The sequence below is a fragment of the Alosa pseudoharengus genome, unplaced genomic scaffold (assembly GCF_046254945.1).
Source record: "Alosa pseudoharengus isolate Yale_2024_CS ecotype anadromous, Long Island Sound unplaced genomic scaffold, YU_APseudo_1.1 YU_APseudo_1.1_scf_17, whole genome shotgun sequence".
NCBI lineage: Eukaryota > Metazoa > Chordata > Actinopteri > Clupeiformes > Clupeidae > Alosa > Alosa pseudoharengus.
Genome location: NW_027468640.1, coordinates 28,282,738 through 28,302,890, shown reverse-complemented (window position 1 = coordinate 28,302,890; position 20,153 = coordinate 28,282,738). Strand labels below are relative to the sequence as shown.

The following is a 20,153-nucleotide window of genomic DNA, read 5'->3' as shown; positions in this document are numbered from 1 at the left end:
AGTGCTAAAAGTCATGTAGGTGTGTGTGTGTGTGGGGGGGGGGTCATGAGTGCTGAGGAGTGAATGAGTGCAAAATCAGTATAGTGTGAATTCAGAGTTGGGAAATGTTTGAGAGTGCTGAGGAGTTAATGTGTACAAAGTCAGTATAGTGTGAGTTCAGAGTTCGGATGGCCTGGGGATAAAAACTTCTCCTGAGTCTCTCAGTTCTGGCTTTGTGACTACATAGGCGTCTTCTTGATTTCAGCGGTAGGAATAATCCATTGTTAGGATTAGAAGAGTCCTTCAGAGTCTTTTGGGCTCTTAGGAGTACTCTTCTGGAATAGATATCTTGTAGAGCAGGGAGTTGAGTTCTTATAGTACGTTCAGCTGAGCGCACTACTCTCTGCAGAGTACTACAATCTCTAACTGTGGAGTTCCCATACCAGGTGATGATGCTACCAGCTAGAACACTCTCAATCGCTAAAGTGTAGAAGGCCTTCATGATGGATGTAGAAACTTTGAATTTCCTTAGCTGACGAAGGAAGTAGAGTCGTTGTCTGGACTTCTTCAGACCATATTGAGTGTTAACAGTCCATGTTAAGTCTTCAGTAATGTGGACACCAAGGTATTTAAAACTTGTGACACTCTCTACAGGTTGCCCTCTGATCATTAGTGGGGTGTAACTGTAGTTCTGCTGCTTCCTTCTGTAATCCACTACCATTTCCTTGGTTTTATTGATATTCAGTGTCAAGCTGTTAGATTGACACCACTGTGCCACCTCATCAACCTGATCCAAGTAGAGCTGTTCATTGTTGTTATTAATCAGGCCCAAGATCACTGTGTCATCTGCAAACTTGATGATGGAGGTATGACTACTGTTGGCTTTGCAGTCATGTGTGTAGATGTTGTACAGCAGTGGACTCAAAACACAGCCTTGGAGAGCACCAGTGCTGATGGTTAATGAGTCAGATGTCAGACCCCCCACTCTAACCACTTGTGAACGGTTGGTGAGGAAGTCAAATATCCAGTGACACAGGGTGGTGTTCAGTCCTAAGGCCTTCATCTTTGTGACCAAGGTGAGAGGTACTATCGTGTTGAATGCTGAACTAAAGTCAATGAACAGCATCCTCGCATAATTCCCATTCCCCTCCTCCAGGTGAGTTAAGGTGGTGTGCATGAGGTTTGAGATGGCATCCTCTGTAGACCTGTTGGCTCTGTAAGCAAATTGGAGGGGGTCGAAGGAGGCAGGGAGGGATGAGCAGATAATGTTTTTCACAAGCTTCTCAAAACACTTCATCACTGTAGACGTCAGGGCTACTGGGCGGTAGTCATTCAGACATGATGGACTTTTTCGGTACTGGAACAATAACAGACTGCTTGAGGCAAGTAGGAACTGTCTCTTGAGTGAACACAGGAGCTAACTGAGCAGCGCAGGATTTCAAAACCCTGTTAGAAATTCCATCCGGTCCAGCAGCTATTCTACAATTAACCCTCCTAAAGGAATTGCTCACATCGACCTCAGAGACACAGAAAGGTGCATCCTCATTTGCTTCACATGCTGCAGCTAGTGCAAGATAGTCTGTGTTTTTCATGTCAAAGCGAGCATAAAAAGCATTAAGTTCATCAGGGAGGGCTTTACTCACATTCATCATAGGAGGGGACTTTCTTTCAAAGCCAGTGATGGTTTGGAGTCCTTTCCACACTCGTGCTGGATCACCCTCCAAGAAATCAGCTTCAACTTTGTCTCTATAGCGCCGCTTAGCATCTTTAATAGCTCTACGTAAACTATAAGATGCTGCTTTGTAATCCGTCATATCCCCTGAAATAAGCCCAGCATTATAAGTCATGGTGCGTGTCTTTAATGCCGTTCTCACTTCTCTATCCACCCATGGCTTCTGGTTAGGGAAGCTTCGGATCTTTACAGTTGGGATGATGGAATCAGTTAGCATATTGATGTAACTCAATTATACTTCCGTAAACTCATTTATGTCAGCAGAGTTCGTCTTGAACATCTCCCAGTCAACGTTGCTAAGGGCGTCCTGAAGCCTGGCTTCCGATTGGTCAGTCCAGCGCTTGACCTCCTTCGTCACTGGGGGGTCCGTCTGACTTCTCTGTTTGTACATAGGCAGTAGGAAAACAGCGGCATGATCTGATTTTCTGAAAGCTGGTAGAGACTTAGCTTTGTAACTGTTCTTGAACTGTGTGTAGCAGTGATCCAGTGTGTTGTCACCACATGTAGGGAAGTGAATGTGTTGAATAAATTCAGGCATGGACCGGTTCAGATGTACTTGATTGAAATCACCGGTCACAATAAGCGCAGCTTCAGGGTGTGTGTGTTGTTGTCTAGGCATAAAAAAAAAAAAGGTTTGGTTCCTGTTGGTTGACTGTTGAGGCCATGGGTCGGTAGGGAATTTTTTTTTTTTTTTTTTTTTTTCCAGTGGCAGTAAGGGATAGGTTGAAAATCAATCCCTCCAGGATTTCGCGAGGTTTTTTGAGACTGTTGCGACCTAATATGCCTGGATGGAAGTTGCGGTGATTTTAGCTGTTTCTTGTGGAGAAATTGAAAATTGCAAAAATAGTTTAAATTTAAGGCAATTAAGGTTAGTAAGACCAAAATCACACTGATAATCTTGATGCTTATTAAAAAGGATAATCCAAGGTAAACAGTAAGGATTGGCATCATGTCATATGTTTCAATACATTCATATATTTTGTAATTCATATTAAGTTCATATCTTTTTAATAAATCATAGACTGTGGCCTGCATAATTACTAATATGCAAGTAAGTATCTAGTAATTTCATATTGATTTAAACTATTTGACTACACTTCTGTTTAATGTCATTACATTGGTGGTGTACGTCTAATTCACTGCCTGCTCCTTTAAGGACGTGAGAGTAGCCTAATTACATTTCTGAGTGGATTGGAAGGCTTGCATCTCACTGTTCGGCTATGAGTGTAAATCACTTTTTGCATAGTGCATTACCTGTGGATGCAATTGGGAATGTCTTCTATGTCATTAGTTAAAATAAATGTTAAAAAAAACAACTCGAATGAAATCATTCTTGGATCATAGAAGAGGTAAATGTCTTGGTGATTTTGGTAGCACTACTCAAACTAAGCCCACAAGCTAGCAAACATAAGCTTGACATAAACATGACATAAGCTAAAAGGACATATCCAGGTAAACGTTTGCCAATGGGTTGCATAGCCTACTCAAATGTCAGTAAACCAAGTAGGCCTTAATTAACTTACTTTCATAGCCTAGGTAGGTTAGCAACACCAGGTTGAGAGATGCAAGTAAGCAGATCGTTAACGTTAGCCTTCTATTTATAGTCATCAAAACTGCAGAGGAACGAACACTTAGGGCAGTCTTTGGTGTCATATGCAGAAGGTGCAGAAGTAAGTGTGCCACCTGGCTTAATATTCTGCGCGAGGGACTGTTGCGGTAGGTGACATTTCACAGTGAAACTACGATGATTGGTCAAATTTGCGAAAAAGTTGCGGTGTTTGGACAAAATTGCGAGTGCCTTGGTAAGTGACAAAAACAATCGTCTTCGTGAACAGCTGTGCATAGGCTACTTTGTAACAGAGAGAATACGCTTATCCCTATACACAACGCAAGGGGTAATTAATGTAATTATAGTTCGCCTTTTATTTGTGGATTTATTTTATGTAGCCTAGACTATTTAGTGTTATTTCTTCCCCAAGCTCATAAAATAAATTTGGGTCGCACATAAATTGACAGGGTCGGTCGGAAACCGGAACCCAAGAATTTTTTTTTTTATGCCCTATTTAACACTTGCAATTGTGAAACCGCAGCATCTGTGTTGGCTTGTGGAGGAATGTAGACAGCGTTGAATATTACCGAAGTAAACTCACGGGGCAGGTAGAAGGGTCGACAGACGATTGCTAGATGTTCTAAATGAGGCGAGCAGGACTTTGAGATGACATTTCTAGGATCACACCACTTGCTGATGCAAACACTGCCACCTTTCGATTTTCCAGATTCCTCAGTCCTGTCAGAGCGAGCAGCAGAGAAAAACTCCACCGGAGTGATGATACTACCGGAGTGATACTACGCTAACGTCGAAGTACCCCCAAGTGCTATTGGTTTATTCGCTTGGAAAATCGCCACGTTTCATGTTGTGTGACCTTACACATTTTTATCAACTACTCGTGCAACTGTATTTAAGTAGCTAGCATAGCAACATGCTAACACATTCGCGCCGCGCACCAGAGCGTTTGAGTGCACGTACCGACACGGGAGAGATATGACTCAACTCGTGAAAGTTAAGGTAAGAACATATATTACTACTGACATTGGGTGTCGTGTTCCTTTAAGCCCTCCTTACACTGACAGACTTTGGAAAGATTTGGAAAAGATTTTTGAAAGACTACAGTCTCAGACCCTCTCACATCTAAAGACAAGTAGTAGAGTTTTAAGTCACAGACTATGCTTTTGCAATGACTACGGATCTTGCAGGGTCACTATTTAGAAGACTGCAACTAGATTCCTTTAAATTATTACCCATCGTGCAATAGATAAACAGGAACTAAAATGATAGCATACTAAACTCAAAGTTGTATTTTCGTGTTTCTGCAGCATTGTTTTATGCGTGACATCCCTAACCGATATAGAGTTGTTCTGTCATGTGGAAGAGTCGACTAAATATGTATAAGAAATTACAAATATTATAAGAATAACAAATAATTATATAGGCTACAGCTGTCGCCTACTTTGCCCCTTCCTGTTGGAGAGAGGTCACTATTGGTTTTTATAGTTGGTTAAATAGTCACTATTTGCATGAGCCACGACTAGAAAGACTTGCTATAATATCAGACATGTTTGATATTGTCGTAACGGCAAAACTAGAAAAGGACTGACTCCGACTGACTTAAAACTGCTAAGATTGGCACCTTACACTTAACGATCTAGTTGACGGGAGCGCCCAGCGATTCCAGTACAACTCCCATGATTTCTGTCCGACTTTGGAAATTTAGTCGCCGACTGTGAAAACAGACCAAAATTGTACAATGTAAGGCCGCCATTAGTTAAGTCTGGGGAATATGGTTAATAAACTCCCAAAAAGTCAGCGTGCTCCTTTAAAAAATAATAATCGTTTGACACCCCAATTTAAACATACGATTTCTGAAAACTTCCAATACAAAAAATATTTGTCTTTCTGTGAGTAGAAAGCTGGGCAAGTTTGATGGTGATATCTATTAGTTCAATTTATAATTTTTTCAGAAGTGTTTTTGTGCTCTGTGTGGATATTTTAAAAATCTTTGTTGGGCTCTTAGGTTAAAATAATTAGAAGAAACCCCAAACCTAAAGAAACCTCAAGTAAAATGCTGTGCTTTTATCTACCCTGTAACGGTGTTATTGAATATGTGCACTAAGCCATTGTGTCTGTGTTTATTTAATTTTTAACACAAACTATCGCGGAGATATGCAGTCAGATTAGATCAAATTAGGCATTTGATTGTGACTGTGTCAGGGCTTTGAACCAGAATTTTTCCTCAATTGATTTGTTCCGAACAGAAACAGTATTTTAACATTTTCGGTTCAACCCTAAAATTGACGTTCCTGAACCGGTTAGAACAAAAAAAAAATTCCCGAACCGGTTAATAACGTTCTATGTCAGCTGCAGGACATACAAATAAGGAGGCTGATCATTAGGACTTTAACATTATATTGTTAGTCTCATATTTCTCTATCCTGTCATCAAACATTAAAAAAGCACTATAGGCTACATTATGTAAGCGGCATAACTGTAATTCTGACATGCCTACATTTTTTTCAGTATTATACATGAATTGAGGAAAATGTCTGCCATGTTGTTTATTGGCAAACAACTGAACACATATCCATTATACTTCTCTTACATAGCTCTATGGGTGCAAATGACAAATAGGGCAGGCTACATAGCTGTCATTGAGAACTTCAATTGACCAAACCTGGTCAGGGCTCAATCAGGGCACTTGTTTCTCTTATGTCATCAAACAATACAAAACCACAAAGCATTACAGAAGCATCACTGTAGTTCTTACATCCATCAAAAAGCCTATGGAACTCACATAGCTAAATCTGTGTAAATAACTGAATTATGGTAGGCTACATAGCTGCCATTGTGAACATCAATTGGCCAAACCTGGTCAGGGCTTAATCGGTGCATTTTTGTCTCTCTTATGTCATCAGACAATGCCAAACCACAATGGTGTGTACATAGCTGTCATTGTGAATATTAAACTTATAAACAAATGCCCAAAACCTTGTCAGGGCCCAGAGGGAAATGACAAAAGATTCTGCCTGTACAGGTGGCGGCAAGCTTCTCTATTACATTTCTCCCGATGAGTGAAGTCCAGAAGTTAACCTAATCATGTGGGTTTCCAGTAGATTGTTCACAAGGTTGTGCACCCAGGTTGTGATCCTTGGACATTCTAGATTTCTTTTATGTACAACAACCTTTTACAACATCCCATGTCTGATTTCTGAAAAAATGGGGGATTTTCTCCCTGGATAAGATCTTTTGAATTATGCGCCGGGCACAGAGAAGTTTTTAAGGGTGTTAAAATAGTGAAAGTGAACTCAGACACCCCCACGCATCTCGCTTCAGACTACGCACTTAGATCGCTTAAATAGAGCCCTGAGACTTAAAGATCTAAAATTGCTACCAAAACAGATGTGTTAGGGGCAAATATAGCTGTATTGATTGGGGATACATTGTGCCAAATGAAACATTACAATTGTCCTTGTCTTGTTTACAGATACAATATGGATTTGTCACTTCAGCTGTGTTCTTAAATGCTCCTAAGCCACACATTGGAATTGTGATTGATGGAATGGCTTTCACATTGTTGCCCTCTACATTAATGTGGAAGCGTGCTGCAGGTTTTTTTTTTTTTTTACTAACAACACTGTATTCTGAACATATATAGTTTTAATTCTGTGCTATTATTCAAATAGCATTCACAATATCACATGTTGATTTCTTCAAAAGCTATTAATTCAAAATGTATGTTTTATATAGGAGTGGTAACATATGTGTCGCATATGTCAGCACTGCAATGCTGTTTTACAACTCAGGATAAGTACACAGCGGTAAATAATGAATGGACTGTATACTGTATAAAAAGTGTGTGTGTGTGTGTGGTCATGGGAATGGCTTGTGCAGATCAACTCCACTCATCTAAAGTACTTTACTCCAAATCAATAAAGCAGCAGTTGCCATTCCAAAACATGTGAATGTATTTAAAGTTAGTCATATAAGATCAGTGTGACTGTTTTCTTGAAATGTTCTAGTGTTATAATGGATCACAGTTAATTTTATATTCCTATAGTTTTATTTGACTGACTTGCTTTACGAGCATTGTATTTTTTGTTATTCTCAGTAAAATTAAATTCCAAATTTAGACATATTGGTGAGGTGAATACATTAAGGCAGTGGTTCTGATTCTGGTCTGGCTTTGGGACCCACAATTTCCCATGTTCATTAAGTCGCGACCCTTATATATTTTTTGCGTTCAAGCCGAATATGCGGATATGGTGAGCTATATGGTTAGACGCACAAAGTGCCTTGTAGGCCTACTTGTTTGGAACATTTTCATGTTTGGCATTACATTTGTGAAGACTTCCACTCCTGATATTACCTTTAAAAGTCCTCGACAGGTTTGTAGAGGTGCTTTGTTTCCATGTAGCATTTTAGTGTTGATGGTCTCATGCTCTCATGTGCCGGCAATTCACTACACACCACACACTGGGGTTTCTGTCCCATGTTGTCCTCAATTTAACTGAATCCAAATCCTACTTATATCCAGGGCCATAGCCTACTTGCATTTACCGCTAAAATGATGTCTAACATGACCTGTCATATAAACATTGTCTATGTCCATGGTAATAACTGACATAAGAATTAAGTTTATAATAATAAAGGTTCAATATTAGATCTGGGAGGTATTCCAGAAAGAAAGTTTAACAAACACTGAGATGGCCCCGGCCGTGGCGCGACCCAGGTTCGATTCCCGCCCCGTGGTCCTTTCCGGATCCCACCCTGACTCTCTCTCCCACTCGCTTCCTGTCATTCTTCACTGTCCTGTTATTAAAGGCATAAAAAGGCCAAAAAAATATACTTAAAAAAAAAAAAAACACTGAGATAAAACTTAACCTCTGTGTTTTCTGAACCTGTGGCGACTAAACCCGAGCTGTCGATTCCAAAACACCGGTTACCAGTTAGTTCAATCAACCCTGTGTTAGTTAACCTAGAGTTGTGCGCGTTCACGGTCAACTTATAAAGGCATCATCTATTGAGAGTCGAAACCATGAGTGAAACCGGTGAAACGAAGAGCACCGTATTTTTCAGAGGCGGAGTAGCAAGTTCTCCTTGAGGCTTACGAGGAAAAACTATAATAACAAAAAAGAGCAATACTTAAGCGTCTGCCAAGGAACGAGACCTTGCTTGGCAGAGAATAGCCTAACTGACCGTGTAAATTTATGCGTAAGTTTAGGATAGCCTATTGATGTCAAAAGCACAATTAAATAATTCAGTGGACATTACGTATTGACTGCTTTGAATGCTGCTTTCTTAAACTAGCCTACCTTGTCACAGACTGAGTGGGCGATAGACTCCTTGAGAATCCCAAATGTAATTTTCTATTTTAACTTGGGTTCTGCAGCTGTGGGCCAAGTTAAACCTTGTTTGTGCTCCAGCATTGGAAGGGTGATGAGTGTCGGAAGGCATGGGTATCCTCTATCGCCCAGTAGCCTACCCATCAAGTTCTCCTGTAACTGCATTAAGTTACAGCCTATACATTAATTAGTCTGTAGTGGATCTGATAATATTCTAGTAAGGTATAGGCCTAACGCACCCTGTTGAAATGTGTCGCTCAAATTAGATTCCCGGTACATCCTGGCATCGTGTAGGCCTACTGGGCCCTGCCATTTCACCTCTACGTTTGTGATGATATGTGAAGCATCACATAATCATCTGGCAGTTATTAAAATAAAAATGTGTTTTAAACACCAACACCATTAAGAGAGCATCCAAAAACAGAAGTGGCCTATAACCTATTCATTAGACCTTATGTGAGGACATTCTGAACAAGCCAAAGCCCGTTAATTGAAAGCTCACCGGCAAAGACAGCTTATTGTCGGTGCAAATTTGGAAAACTTAATAAGCGATGCTGACCTGCCAGTTGGTGAAACTACACTTTAATGATCCTCGTGGGTTTGTGGCCAGGAAAACGAACGAAGTTGCAGGAACTGCTTTAGCGCAAGGCAAACTTTACGCACCGACCAAAAGCTTGCCGATATGCTCTGCGTCTCCAACACTACAAAATGTCCCAGTTGGAGAGCGATCGTCGATGCACATAATTTGGAGAGAGGCAAAAAGTGTAGCCTATTAAAAAAATATTTTATCCCAAATGCCATCAGCATTCTTAACCAAACTTAGTGACAACACACATACCTGCCTGAGCTGTTATGTAGCCTATATTTAAACTTATTTATTCATTTTCTATGTTTTCCCTTTTTTGTACTGTACTTATTTTAATGATATCTTCAATCTGTCTGAGATGTTGTTTGTCCATTTGTCTATGTCTGGAGAGCCAAAGACAAATGTCCACTATGGTGTAGGCTAGCTAGCCTAGGCCTACATTAAAGATTTATTTTATTCTATTCTAATCCACAATGCGTAATGTAGGGATGGAGAATGCTTTTCAAGTAGCCTATAATTAGGATTCAGCTGAAAAACTGTTGCCCTCTTGCAAAACTCATTTGGAAAAGAAAGGATATCATGTGATGTTGTGGTCTTATCGCCCTCTCACGGTGAATTGCACGGATGAATATTACATGATTTTGTTCTTCTTTGTCAATCGGACCTTCGTCAAAAAGTATAAAAATAGCAGCCTGGCTGAACATGCACTGAAATAACCGAACATAATTGAACATAACCTGAACAAAACATACCCCCTACCAGGTTAAGTTCAAAGCCTATGTTACCATAGTTACTTACATAGCCTGATCATTTTTGAACTTTTTGGAACTGAAATCCTAGGTTTACCACTTACTCTAGGTTAACATACCCAGTTAAGTTCAGAGCCTGTGTTACCATAGTGACTTACATAGTAGACATCCCAACCTGCAAAAAGTCATTTCAGGGAGGTATCTCGGTATTTTAACCACAAGCTCCGCGACCCACCTAGAACGGTTCCACAACCCACATTTGGGTCCCGACCCACCAGTTAAGAAACACTGCATTAAGGCATCTATAGCCACTGAAAGACCAATATGACTCATTGTACTCATTGTTGTAAGCCGTTTATCTTGCTGTAGTTGTACACTCTCACTGATCTCGCTGAGAGAGAACAGAGAAACTGTTTCAGTGTGTCCCTTGAGAGCCTCTGTTGCATATACTTTCTCAAAGGAAGTTTGCACACAAAGAAACTTAACATTTCTTGTATTTACAGGAACTAAATTCATTGGTTTTGCTCTACGAAATTGAAAGTCTTTTTGGAGAACAGGAAGTGTATGTGTCCTATGATGGTGGATTCACTTACACTATTTTTTATGTAGCATCTACTACAATGGTAAGACTGGATATTATTTGAATTACAATTTCACAATATATCCAATTGACACCCATTTCTAAACGACTACCAGGGGCGTAACAGGTAGTCAAATTGCACTTAAACTGGTGCATTAAACTCTTGCCAAATTGTTTCAGAAGTGCAGCAAACACATCTTATGAATGAAAGTTTTAAATGCAGTTCTTTACTCACTTCCAAAGAAAATACACATTTCTGGGTCTTTGGTGATTCGGAGACATGTGTCAATGGGATCCTTTGCAGATTATAATATCTGTCTTTAAATTGAAAGTGACAGAGAAAGAGTGTTGAGCAGTTAAATATGAAAGGGCTTTTATTATGACCGCCGTGCTAGCGATTTTTTAATTTTTCCCAGGTAATTTTGTATGAATGATTACCAGGACACTGAAAGACCGGGCAACACGAAACTTGGAGGGCATGTAGCCCCACAAGGATGACACGGAACCAGTGATTTTCGTTTTGATCCGTCGACCCCCCCCCCCCCCCAAAAAAAAAAAGGAGGGTAGGGTGGACACAGTTTTCTGTGAATATCTCGAGAACTGTAGTGCCTAAGAGGACCAAACTTTTTTGTATGTTGGTCTCAAGGGACCATCTCAAATATCCCATAACCACTCATTTGCGGTATAGTGCCACCTAGTTAAGAATGAAAAAGCAAAAATTAGGTGTTGTAATCGCAGGTATTTTTGGCTGACATGTTCAGAACCGCACAAAATTTGATGTGACACCGTTTCGTGAAAATGAAACACACCATTACCATCCCTCACACCCCCACAAGCACACACCAATACCCCACCCCACACACACACACTCACACAGACACAAAATCCCCCCCCCACACACACACACACAGACAGGTACATCACCAACATACACAGGCCCCCCCCCGCCTCACGCACTTACAATCACACACTCACAGAGTAGCACCCACACACAGTTACCCCCCCCCCCCCACACACACACACACACACACACTCACACACCAATACCCCCCCCACACACACACACACACACACTCACACAGACACAAAATACCCACACACACACACACAGGTACACCCCCCACACACACACACACACACACACATAGAGAGGTACATCCCCGCAACACACACCCATTACCCCCGATCCCCCCAAACACACACACACACACACACATTCATAAACTGCACACAAACACACACACACACACACTCACTCACTCACATGAGTTGCAAGAGTAGGGGATGGAGTAGGAGATTTTGTAGGAGTTTGGACCGCTGTGCGGTACATCTAGTATAAAAAATAGTTTAAAAAGTAACTGAAATTGGGAAAGAGAGAAGGCAAAAGTGTAAAAAGTGCAGGAAGAGAAGATGTGAAAGAAAGAGGGGAAGAGAAAAGTGAGAGATCCAATTGAATGGAGATAGACACAGAGAAGAAGCTCCTTTTAAGTAACTAAGTAAGTATTTATTTCTATAGCACATTTTCTATGCAAAAAAGTGCACCTCAAAGCGCTTCACTCACAAACAGCATAGACGGAGTGGCAAAGTCGCCAGAGTAGTGAGTGTGGTACAAAAATCATGTTAAGTTACTGCACAGTCAGTAAGAGCACAGGTGCTTTGCATGCACTGTAATTTCCCAACAGGATCGACACAAGTTCACCCAGGCTAACATAGGAATGCAATTTCCGATTTTACAGCAGATTTTAGGTGGTATATACAGACTGCCAGTTTCTGGAAACACTGTGGCTCTGGTGCAGGATGAACAGTACAATGTAAGAGAACATCATGTATGTTTCAAATAGCAGAAAATACAGCCCAATATTGGACATGTGACAACCCTGTTGTTTTTCTTTCCCAAGTTCTATTTCCGCAACACTGAAAATTGGGCTACCTCTCAATTGTCAGAAAGCTTTCCACTTAGAGACCCCCTGTACATGCTTGAAGTCATCCTGGTGGCAGGCTTGAGGGGCCACCTCATCGTATGGAGTCCACAAATGCTTCTTTACTCCCCAGATGATGGTACAACTCGCTTGGCAGTTAACTGAAGAATTTGATCAAAGTTACTGCAGAAACATAACATTGTAAATACTGGACCTGCTGATCATCATCATACTTAGTTTTGTATTTGCAGGTACTGTACTTGTGCCTGTTTCTGAATTTGGATATGAAGACAGTGCAGTACCACCGCCTGATGTAATTGTTAAGGGGGTCACAACAGGTATGGTATTTAAAGCAACACTGCACTAATTTACCACTTTTTGAGTGCATTTATCAGGCAAGTGATATCATATTCAAGTTCATTTCATGGTCATGTGAAGGACAGATAAACACGTCATGTCAACACATGTCAACAGAGTTTTAATGAAAACTCTGTGGTGCCGCTTTAAATACTATGGGCCCTATTGTACACCCGGCGCAAAGCAAGACGCAAGGCTTGTTCTTATCTTAAACCCAATAAAGTGATTAATTTTTCGCTATGCGCTCCACTTTTATTAAACCTTGCACCCAGGGGTGTGGCAATTAATGATATAAGGTGTGGTCTGGCGCATGATCCAAAAAATCACTATCTTACACCCTCTAAAGATCATTACACTACTGACCAAGAAAAACCTGGTCTATTGTGAAAGGCACAGATAAAGCACAGCTGAAGACAGTCATGAGATATAAGCAGCCCTTAGCAACCAGTCCCAAACAACTCCTTTGCAGGATAAATATCCTTAGGATTTTTATTCAGTCATTCAAGCATTATATTACAGGCTATATTTCGATTTCAGACTACTGATTTCGATTTCAGGCTATTTTTGATAACCCCTTGTTAGTCAATAGTGAAAGTAAATAACTGTAGAAATGTTTTGTCATTGCCTATGAGACCATGGTGAAGTTAGTTTCACTTTGCCTATGTGTTAAAATAATAGGCGAGCGCAGATGCATTTAGGCTAATACTCTGCTAGTCACACACAGGTTTCAGTAAAGTAAGGTTTAGTGGAATCCCTGTGTTCCATACACAGACTTGCGTGCAAGCAGATTCCTTCAAATGCGCTGACTGTCAAAATACCGACGGGCTTTTTGATGTTGTGCCGCTGGCTCTTAAAGGGAATGACAGACGTCTCTCATTAGTTTGAAGGATATTATGCTCAAAATACACCCATGACTGATTAATACCCCTTTTCCACCAAGGCAGTTCTGGTGCTGGTTCGGAGTCAGTGCCAAGTCTCCAACCGGTTCTTTGCTTTTCCACACAAAAAACCTGGCTCTGGGTCGAGAAAACAGGTTCCAACTCAGCACAAACTTTGAACTGGTCCAGAAATAAGAACCGGTTACGTCAGGTGCTGGGAACGGGGTTTTCATGGCGTTTCGAAAATAAATGGCCTGGTTTTGTTTCTCAGTTTTCAATCGTGATCTATTTCAGTTCTACTCATCATAGAGTTCCCAAAAATCGCACCTAAGTTGTGTTAGAGTGTCTATTTTCGTAATTTTAATAATATAATATAATAAAATATTGCGTTTTTGGCACTCAATGCATGGGAACAAAAAACAGACATTGGTTCGGACCTTGGTCCGGACTTTCAGGTGTGAAAACGCCCTAAAAAACGTTCTGGTTGCGCTGTATGAAGGTGACAACATGGCAATATATCAGTGTAGCAGTAGTGGATAAGTTTGATGCTGATTTGTTTTTACAATATTCACCGTCTATAGCTGGTAATGGGGCCATAGCTGTTGTCACCAGTGATGGAGGACTGTATTATGGTCGACTTGGCTTGAAAGCAGTTGTCGTAAAAGTAAGGGCAGTGTTTTTGGACACCATCACATTTTCATTGGAATAGTGTTAATATTGTGTGTTGTATACCTGCATTGACTCTCTGTATGCATTCCTTTCCATAGTTCCCAACAAACATCTTAGAAAAATTTGGACTGTATCCTGACAGAGTTATGTATTTTGATCAATATACAGACCTCGTATTTTTAGAGCCCATGTTTGACCAATACGAGAACCGAGTTAATTTCAGACACAGCCATGTCCATGTGCAGCAGCAGTTAACTCAAACATCAGCCCCAGTGATATCTTGTCCTGTAAGTAAAAACGTTTACTGTGTTAACGAAAACATTCAAATAACATACTGTTGATATCATGGTCCCTGATTGAAATGCCAGGCAAAGTGCAAAGTCAAGCAATGAGCAAAACATCTTGTACTTGAAGTAAAGCAGAGTATTAAGTTGACCCACTAATGTTTGTGCATTTAGGTAGAGCGATTTTCTGGCGATTTTGATGGGAAGTTGTTTTACATTGACAAGGGAGACTCTCTCAAGCTGAGTTTGGACTATGTCCCAACTCCCAACTGTCCATTTTTTCCTGTGGTAAACATTTTGTTGGTCCAATACAAACATGGAAATAAAAATGAGTGTAAAATATGTTCTAAGTACAGTATTACATTAGTAATTTCAATATTAATTTGCATTTCTAGGTGACTTTAACAAATGCTGATGCATTGGATACTCAAGAGTTGATAGTGATGGATGGGACAACTCCAGATGGATACAAGACATTTATAATGGTAAGAATTGTTTTTGGTTTTTTGAAGAGGAAATACAACCCTGTTTCCAAAAAAGTTGGTATGCTGTGTAAAATGTGAATAAAACATAATTCTATTATTTGCAAATCATGTAAACTCTTATATTGAATTCTGATTAGTGCAACATTGAGGATTGGGGGCAATATTTGGGTGGAGGGCGGTTCAAAACTTTCAGCCATTGTATTATACAAATCCATTCATTAACTTATATTTACATTTTTGCAATAACAAGGCTGTCTGTTAACTTCTTTTGCTCATAGCATTGGTTCTACAAAGGGGTTTATGGGTGAACATTTTAATGTTATCATGTACATTAGATGATGAAATCCCCAAATTCTTTGCAATGTTTTGTGTGTTCTTAAATTGTTCCATTTTTTTACCAACACAGCTTTTCACAGAGTGGTGAATACCTCCCCATTTTGCTTTTTAAAATACCCAATCATGTTGCCAACTAATATAAGCATGTGTGAAATGTTCCTCTTAGTGTATTATTTAGCATTACACAATTTTTCTAGCCTTTTGTTGCCCCGTCTCAACTTTTTTGAGATATGTTGCTGGCATCAATTTCAGTATAAGCCTTTACAGTATGTTGTTGCCGTTTGTCGTTTTTCATAAAATATTAAAATTCATCACTTGGTATGCTGTTGGGTTTGCAATTAAATAAGGGTTTTCATCACATTCTTTTTTTACTTACATTTTATACAGCATCGCATGTCATTAGCTTTTATACTGCAAACAGATTTATTTTAATTTTTTCTGTTTTTTTTTGTTTTGTTTTTTAGAAAATTGGGGTTAAACTATCAACAGCAGCTGAAGCTGACATGTAAGTGTGATTTGATTGTTATCAGGACTAGACTGTTATGAGTAACATATCAATGGCATAAAGGCTGCCACACAATGATTCATTAAATTGCTTCAAGACACACTATGTAACGCAACCTGCATTAGTTTAATCGGCAACAAATTAACGTGATCAACGAAATTCTTAATGATCAACTATGGATCGTTGATTAATTATGCCCATCCCTAGCCGCCATTGGATTTAATCAAAAACACTAAAAAGTTTTCACAGGTCACATATTTCATCTGATCTTAACCAAAATTGGCACAGACCTGTTGGCTGTTGCTGTCCCTGTCAAGGTTGCTATGGTCATGGACACCTCAACAAGCACAGGCGAGTTAATGAAGAGAGGGAAGGAATAGTGCTATATCAGTATAGTCTGAGGTTAAAGATTTAAATATAAATATAGTGCAAGGCAGTTCAGTGCAATGATAATGTATTAATATCAGTATTGTAGTTGTAAGGTTGAAGTATTATACATGAAGTAGATGAGCAGAATAGTGTTGACTGACTTTGTTCAGTGTAAGGGTGGGAGCTATTTCTGAGCAGTCAACAGAGTGACTGCTTGGGGGAAGAAGCTGTCTTTGTATCGGCTGGTTTTGGCAAACAGTGCCCTGTATCGCCTACCAGAGGGAAGGAGGTTGAACAGTTTGTAACCAGGATGTGAGGGGTCTGCAAAGATTTTTGCTGCCCTTTTCCTGACCCTGGACCGGTACATGTCCTGGATGAAGGGAAGGTCAGCTCCAATGATCCTGCCTGCAGCCCTAATTGTCTGTTGCAGTCTGGCCCTGGCCCGTTTGATGGCTGACCCAAACCAGACAGTAATGGAGGTGCAGATGACAGACTGAATGATGGCTGAGTAGAAAGTGGTCAGCAGCTCAGGGGCGTGCAGAGACCTTTGAAGGGGCAGGGGCTCAAATTTAAAAAAGGGCACATGGAACAAAATTTTCAGAAAACGTGTTAACTTTATGTAAACTGGAACTTAAGTTTTACATTCCCTAGCCTATAAAGCTTTAATCTGAACCTGAGCTGGACATTTATTTATTTTTTTGCATTTTAATTCTAGCATTATGCTATTTCAATGATGATGGTGGGACAGGCTATTATATGGTTTAGCAATTTGCAAAGTAGTCTAATGTACTGATAAACATTTTATAAATTTTCATATTTATTCATTATGTATCAAGAAGAATGGGTGTAAATAGCAGACAGAGCTGTAACACATTTTTCTAATTTCTCTCCTTGGTTCTGAAAATTCAATAGGAGTGCATACTGTAGGCCTACTGTAGCCAGGGCACAGACAGATAGGTCTTTTCAGTTTTCATTAGGCTATTGTCTACACAGAGATCATAGGCTATAAGGCTACATCTTATTGATTAAATTCAAAGCTAATTTTAATAGCCTACAAATCTAGACGCACCCTAGCGGCAGCAAATATGTTATTGCCTAGTCTGGCTTGTCAGGCTATAATTTTAATGTTTACCACAGTGAACTACCACCATTAGCAAGCTGGTGTCTTGCAGATTCACGTGCTGTGCGTGTGGCCACTGAGTGAACGTAATGTAGCCTACTGTAAACAGAGAACGACGTGTGGAGTTGGGTTAGTTAAACAACTGCAGTAGCCTATGTCATCGGCTTATGACTATTTAGAAAAGGTTTGCCTACTCTGTTTTATGAACTAGGTCTACTAACCTAAGCTACTATAACATAGTCACCTAAACAGAATATGTTATGAACGTTCAGCCTTAGATTTTCGAAGCTGCCAGGTTATTGAAATGATGGACCATGACATGGTTAAAACGGGTTTGATAGCCTACTTCATTAAACATGAAACAACTTTAAACATTTTATTCTCTATCTCTAAGCTGAATACTATTGCATGTTCAGATAGGCTAACTGCCAAGTGACCTTACCGTGCTCCCAAACGTCTCCTGCAGCACTGTGCCTGCGTGCACCTTATGAGAGTTCACTGAATGTATGACGTCACAGATTGGTGGCCCCAAGGCATTTCAATTGACACAGAAAATTTTTATTTTTGTAAATTTCTAATTTCACAAACTATTAATGAGACATTTTAGCGAATATTCACGTTGGAACTAGCGGAAGTATTACAAATTTTAAAAAGTAAAAAACGGGTCTTGTCAAAAGGGCACTTGGACATCAAAGGGGCAAAAGGGCAGGTGCTAGAGCCCCTGTAGCCCCCCTTCTCTGCACGTGCCTGCAGCAGCTCCTTAGGCAGGTTAAACTTCCATAGCTGTCTCAGGAATTATATCCTCTGCTTGGCCTTTTTCTTGATACAGTCAATGTGGGGAGACCATTTTAGGTCCTGTAAAATGGTTGATCCCAGATGCTGTTGACTCGCTCACAGTCCTTGATGGCCCTGTCAGTGCTTTGTAAAATATTGCATTAAGACCACAAAAAGTTTACACAAAATAAATGGGAGCATCTGAGCTAACGTTCATTCCCAAACACCCACTACTGCACCCTAGTTTCAGTCTTCAATTTCTTGCATTTCAACAAAGGTGTTTCAAGTAAGGAAGAACATGGTTTAGGCTTCAAAGGCTTAAAGTAAAGTAACTGATCATATTTGTAAAATGTTTTGCTTGTATAAAGGGGGAGTCTTTAAGCATAAACTGCTCACAATGTAGTTTGTGGCAATGTACAGAACAAAGACCTCTTTTATTCTTACTATTCTTTCAATTCTATGGAAAACAATTCTATACACACACAGATCCACTCACACACAAACACAGGCACGCACACACTCACACCCACGCATGCACACAGGCACGCACACACACAGGCATGCACATACAAGCAAGTTTCAAGAATGGAGGATGGAGTAGGAGATGGAGACAAATTGACAAGTGTGATTTATATTCACGGAACGGATGTACAGGACGAAGCGGCGGTCATATTTTGTACCGCTATGCGGTGCATCTAGTTATTCACATTTTATCACTGAATGCAACCCATTACATAAACAGGAAACATGACATATTACATGGCCATGAGCTGTACATCATCTGATTGCTGTATTCCTGTATTGAGCTCAGAACAAAACAGTTCAGTTTTAAAGGAACACGCCACCCAAAATCAGTAGTGATATATGTTCTTACCATAACTTTCACGAGTTGAGTCGTACCTCTCCCGCGTCGGTAGGTGCACTCAAACGCGCTGTCGCGCGGCGCGAATGTGTTAGCATGTTGCTATGCTAGCGGGCTCTGCCGTGGCCGTAGAGAGAGGCACATAGCAGTATTCAAACACCTCCACGTTTTACCTACTTAAATACAGTTGCACGAGTATTGATGAAAAATGTTAGGGCACACAACATGAAACGTGACGATTTTCCAAGCGAATAAACATGAGAACTACAATGTGTGGCACAATAGCACTTGGGAGTACTTCGACCTAGCGTGGTAATATTATTAACACCTAATTGTAGATCCTATCCACCACAGAGTTTAGAATCCATGCTGGATCGACCCTCAGCCTCTCCCTCCCCTCTGAGCGAGAGAGGCACACACACTAGAGATGCGCTGATGGGCTATTATTTCAACCATAACTGCATAGCAAAACTTATCATCCATCAGCCATCCATCAGCACTAAAGTTTGTTGACCAATTTTCAAAACTGCACCCGCCATCCGCTGGTTGTTTTAATGTAGGCTATATGGGTGATGCAGCGCTGCTGACGTGAGGCTAGAAAGCCCTTGCCTGTTCTAGAAAGACTGATCTAATGCAGCAAATATATTAAAAGGCAAAAGTCGTACATTAGCTAGGCCTATCCCCAGAATATCAGCAGCAAACTCAGTCTCTGTCGCGCAAAACAGTCTCCAAATAAAACGCACATCGGCCTGTTGCCTATTCTGCCAGCTTGTGACAATATATCGTCCAAAATGCTTGATTGCATTGCATTCTCCACATTTTTAGCTACATTTTCATGTACCACATCAGCATTTTTGTTCAGTGAATCTTTTGTAAATTGCTTTACAATTACCGTCGGGCCCTTGTCAGCAGACTTCGGCTTGCCTCTTGCCATATTCACTCCTTGTCTTCCGATGTCATTTCTGAGTCATCTACAGATGTTCACCTCCCTAAATAGAACCAACTTCAACCTGTGTTATATCCTAGATGAGACTGCCTGGGTTATTTTGCTTAGATATTAGCCTATATATAA

General features: G+C 40.3%; 1 protein-coding gene across 1 annotated transcript in view; it reads left to right on the top strand.

The window, feature by feature from the left end:
- Positions 1–7,000: 7,000 nt before the first annotated feature.
- Positions 7,001–20,153, top strand: part of LOC143127082 (cation channel sperm-associated auxiliary subunit delta-like) — a 36,763-nt gene continuing 23,610 nt past the window's right edge. Inside the window, exons 1-7 of the mRNA XM_076288385.1 lie at positions 7,001–7,084; positions 10,447–10,566; positions 12,422–12,581; positions 14,259–14,341; positions 14,592–14,633; positions 14,805–14,918; positions 15,026–15,115. Coding sequence (XP_076144500.1) covers positions 7,001–7,084; positions 10,447–10,566; positions 12,422–12,581; positions 14,259–14,341; positions 14,592–14,633; positions 14,805–14,918; positions 15,026–15,115 — 693 coding nt within the window. The remainder of the gene's footprint in view (positions 7,085–10,446; positions 10,567–12,421; positions 12,582–14,258; positions 14,342–14,591; positions 14,634–14,804; positions 14,919–15,025; positions 15,116–20,153) is intronic.